Source organism: Tupaia chinensis, unplaced genomic scaffold (assembly GCF_000334495.1).
Source record: "Tupaia chinensis unplaced genomic scaffold, TupChi_1.0 Scaffold000127_2, whole genome shotgun sequence".
Classification (NCBI taxonomy): domain Eukaryota; kingdom Metazoa; phylum Chordata; class Mammalia; order Scandentia; family Tupaiidae; genus Tupaia; species Tupaia belangeri.
The window spans coordinates 22,095-27,101 of NW_006159596.1; the positions used below are offsets into that span (position 1 = coordinate 22,095).

The 5,007-nt window shown below is 39.4% G+C and overlaps 1 protein-coding gene across 6 annotated transcripts in view; it reads right to left on the minus strand.

Annotated features, from left to right (window-relative positions):
- Positions 1 to 304: 304 nt before the first annotated feature.
- Positions 305 to 5,007, minus strand: part of LOC102467843 (ETS-related transcription factor Elf-2) — a 31,034-nt gene continuing 26,331 nt past the window's right edge. For 3 of the 6 annotated variants that reach the window (XR_003548768.1, XR_003548770.1, XR_003548769.1), the window contains 2 exons: positions 3,691 to 3,855; positions 305 to 401 (listed from right to left, as the gene is read on the minus strand). Coding sequence is in view for 3 of the 6 variants with exons in the window: in XM_006144623.3 (XP_006144685.1) it covers positions 420 to 457 (38 nt within the window). In the remaining 3 variants the exon portion in view is untranslated. Of the gene's footprint in view, positions 458 to 508; positions 544 to 3,690; positions 3,856 to 5,007 lie in introns of those variants that run through there. The other 3 variants (XM_006144624.3, XM_006144623.3, XM_027770334.1) reach the window with 3 other exon arrangements.

Genomic DNA, 5,007 nt, shown 5'->3' on the forward strand with positions numbered 1-5,007 from the left:
AACAACAGAAATGACCATAAAAGAGATGTGAAGATTTTTGGTCAGTTGAAGTTTCCAAGCAAGTCAAAGCACGAACCCACCCTCAAGCTTGGTTTATAAAAAGACATGAACACAAGGACCTAGAAAGGGAGAACGCAGGAAGCAAATCATTTTGGAGGAAAAATACTACTGTGTTATTTTTCCTTCCTTAAGGAGGAATCATTGTCACCCTTTAAACAAAAATATGTATAGGTAGATGAAATAATTTTAATGAAATATAAACTTGCAAACATTCTTAGTAAATTAAAAACCAACCTACCAGCATTGTCTTCCTTCTGGCTCAATGTGTTTCCCCTCCAGGAAATCCTAGGATAGGGGCTCCTTTTCAGATCCCCAGTTTTTCGTGTCGGTCTTCTACCTCTCTGTGGCAACAATATTTTCTAATTAAAAGAGTCCTTTTGTGCCACAGGGAGGATTTCTGATGGTATAACAAATACAAACATTATCATAGCTTATCATGAAGTCAATCTAGCCGTGAGATTCTTCAAGAAGTAAATTTGGCTCCTTAGTTTTCAAAGAGAAATCTGATTTTATTCTTTTTTTCATTGCATTTTAAAAACCTAAATTTTCACTGATAAAAAAAAAAAATCACTGCTTCCTTATTGATGTATATAAAAATTCTTATCTTTTATCTATCTTTTCAACAAATCTTTAAACTCTTTTTCTTAATCACTAAAAAAAGGCAGTTTTGAGTGTTCTTGATAATTAACTCATAAGACCAACTTTTTGATACCTGTTTAAAAAAGGAAGCTCCTACCCCTCCCACCCCCTGCCCGCCCCCGTGATCAGAAGAAAGAGGTGGAGAACTACCAGCCCACTTTCCAGCCAGTGCTCATTGGTAACGACTGGTGAGTCTGCTTGTATTATATAATAGGACGTTAACTACACTTCAAGCGTACATTTTTAAAAAGACTAGAAGAAAACTTTAAAAAAAAAAAAAAAACAGCAGGTACTGTCTCTTTGTTAGTAAGATTATGGTTGATGACTTTATGTTTGCTTATTTTTTGTAATGCTTCCCAATTTTTGCATTGAGCATGTAATGTTTTATTAAAAAAAAAAACTAGGTATACACAAGAAGGATTAAAAACAATTATGATTTTTAACACAAAGTTAATCTAAGTATGACAACATCTGACTCTGATATATTGGGTCATCAGGGAAGTCATGACGCATTCTTGCATAGTAAAACAGAAAAACACATCATGACTTTCCCGATGACCTAAGAATAATTTGGATAACCATATTTATATCTTTGGATAACGACCTTTTATAGTCCATATTGTAAATAATCCTGAAGTATTCCATATTTAGCATGTCAACCAAGAAATATATTTGTTTTCCACCGATGATTCTTGATACTATAATACTAACTCAAACCTCGTCTGTCTCAGTTTGCATTTCCTAACTAGCTATTATTATGTTCAACAGTTATTTGACAAAAGGAAACATTACGGCCCCCGCCTTCAAGGTGCTTCTGTACCTCACTGGGAAACATAAGGAACGCATATACAGGGTAGTGTAAGAAAGCACCTAAATCCAGACAGTGTAAAAGAAGATCAGGAGAGGGAGTCTTTTAAAAAATTATTATTATTATTAAATTTTATTTATTCACTTATTTATTTTTAATTTGACAGAGAGAGACATGGAGGCGGGGAGGGATGAGATAGCAAGCCACCAGGTCCGGGACTCAAACCATGGTCAGTCATATGGGATTGTCCAGCACCTTAACCACCAGCCACCTGCTGTTCCCAGGGAGAGGGAGTTTTTAACGTAATTGTGGGAAGTTCCATGTAACTGGGCCTTAAAGAATGCAGAATACCAGGAACATTATGGATGGAGGACATCGTCTTTGAGCAAATGCTCAGAAGCATACCCGGCACAGTCCACGCAATGGGTGGTAAGAGAAACAGTGAGGGAAAAAAAAAAAAAAGAAAAAGAAAGAAAAATAGCAGGAGAATGTGGTGTCTCAGGGATTAGGCCAGACTATGAAAGATCTACTTCCAGGCGACTACAGATCACTGAGTTTGGCAGAAGAGTAGCCTTGGGAATGTGATAAAGAGTATCAGGGCCAGTAGGTGGCATGGTGGTTAGAGGCACTGGACTCTCAACATGGCCAACCACAGTTCGAGTCCCAGATCTGGTGGCTTGCTTTCTCACTTTCCCTCCTCTCTCTGTCTCTCTCTGGTCAATGATATCAAATAATGGTAATGATAAAATTAAAGAAAATAATTATTTAAGACAAAGTGTGTCAATACAGTGATAAATGTAGATTCTGGAGCACAATAGCTTAAGGGCAGAATAATGGGGAGGAAATAAACTGAAAGTATTGGGTTGTCAGGAAAGTCATGATGCATGTTTGCATAGAAAAATACATCATGACACTTCTGACAATCTAACAGAAAGCACTTTAAAAAATAAAAATGGAAGTGAAAAGGGGAAAAATACAACAGATTTTTAAAAATGAATAAAAGACCTGTCCATACCTGAAGGCACAAGGAGGGGTACTAACAAAGTGAAGGAACACTTGGCCACGCCACCAGCACTAGGCTTTATATATTTATACGTGTAACCCTCACCACCCTGAAGTCCTATTTTATGACAGTGAAACACTCAGAAAAGGTGAAACACTGCCATGTGAGTGATAAAGGGGAAATTTGAAACCAGAACAAATCCAAGTCAAGTCTTCCCTTTCCTATGAAGGGCAGCTACGTAAAAAGCTAAAGAGGAAAGAACGATCAGAAGGTCTCCCGGGGTTTTCTATCACAGCTGACTGTGCCTTGGCTCTTCCTGTTCTCCAAAACATTAGCATTCCCTAAAGTTACTAGTTCCATGTCCTCTGTTCTCTACCACAGGGAGACAAATGGGAAATTTAAATATCTTCCCCTGGAGATGTAGTTTATTTCCACAGCTTTAAACAAGGATGGATCCCGAATCACTCTCACCCTGACCTTTCTGTCCTAAGCGTTAGCGGTGCTAGGTAGACATCTCCTGTTTGCCTCTCCAGACCTGTTTTCTACTCTTCTGGACCCTGCTCTCTGTCCCAGGAAACTGACTTCATCAACGCCGCTCCCAGGGTTTTGGATTGGGTTTGATCAATGAAGTACCTGGGCAGGGAGGAGGCATTAGAGGCAGAAGAAGACAACAAGGGAACTCCGTCCCTGGCTCCCGTTTTGCGGTACCGCCCTCCCGCTAGCTTTATCTTTTGACCAAAGGTCCCAGATTCTCCCAAAGGACCCTCCCTCACCAGGACACTCTTTTCTGGATCCTGGTCACTCCTCCTCCTTCCCCTTGGCTTGAGCCAAAGGACAAAAACAGCTCTAGTACTGCTAGCTCTGGGGCACTGCCATCTGTCCTGGTCACTTCGTGCTTGCCCATGTCTGCAACTAGCCCTCTACAGAAACGGTCCTTACGTTAACCTCATTTGAGCATGTCATCATTTCTGTGACGGGACCCTGACTACATATTTGTTCATCTAAAATCACTTAAAAATCCCCACGATGTTCTACTTCAACTCAAAATCAAAATGAGCTTTAACCACACTTACCTGCTTCCCAAAATAGTCTGGCCTTCCTCAAATCTCTAATTATACCATCCTCATAATTTAGGGTCAAAAAACAGCCATATTTTACCTAGCTGTGCCTTTCCCTTTACCTGTCATTGATGTCTTGTTAGACCTTGCGGTGGTGTGGTTTATATAACCCGCTTCCATTCCTGTTACTACTACGTTGCTTTGGTATTTCTGAAGTCATCTCTCAACTCATACTATAATGGCTAGCCTTCTTGCCTCATCTTCTCCTGGACGATTCATCGCATACCCTACGAGATACCAAGTCCACAGTATTTTTCTCTTCGAAACTTTCCAAGTCTTTCTGCTTCTTTATATTCCTAATGTCTATCTCTTGAGAGTCAAGTCACATTCAATTCACAATCTAGACCTCCTGCCCATGTCTGATGCCTTGAATGTCAAGTCAATACCCTGAGTTTCAATATTCCATTCTTTGATCATTGTATTTCCCTTAACCCACACGTCTCCTACCTGCCCATTCAAATCCTGCCATCTGTCTTCATTTACTCTCTTTAAAACATTCCCTAATCCCATCAACTGAACTTTCCTCTTCTGAAAAGTCCCTTCAATATATAAGAAACCCTCAATGGATTCTTTATTGCTTTGTATTTTGAATATAAAGCTCATCTCTACAGCTAGAGTATAACCCCCTGAAGGTGAAGAAACATGTTGAAAATAGCACCTTTCAGGCAACTGTGCAGAGTATGTACTGACACAGTGGAAAGTTAAGAGGATAAATACAGCATGAGTATTCGTTAAGAGATAAGGAAGCAAATTCTACATCCCTTAATCTCCTTAGTTGTCTTAAAAGATTTCTATCAAAACTTCTCTATTGGGCCAGAAGGTGGTGTGGTGGTTAAAGGTGCTGGACTCCCACATGGCTGACCATGGTTCAAGTCCCAGACCTGGTGACTTGCTTTCTCACTTTTCCTCTCTCTCTCTCTGTCTCTCTCTGGTCAAATTGGAAAACAATAGTAATTATAATAAAGTTAAAATATAAACTAGAATAATTCTTTTTAAAAAATGACGGTGATAAATAAAATAAAATAATTCTTTAAAATTGTTTATAAAACTTCTCTATCATTGATTTCACTGGTATAAACTTGTTAAATAGTCATTTACAACCACCTTTTAAAATGTATTATATACTGGAGCCAGCAGGTGGCATAGTGGTTAAGGCACTGGACTCCAACATGGCTGGCCATGGCTTAAGTCCTGGATCCAGTGGCTTGAAACTCACAGTGGACATGTGTAAATACATGCCCAAAAACCTCAGGAGGAGAATAGAGGAGAAAGGACTGTGGCATGGCCATTTCCCCATGAGGTGATTTCTCACTTTTCCTCTCTCTGTCCCTCTGGTGAGCACACAGGCCCTATAACAAAAATCTCTCTCTAAAAAAAAA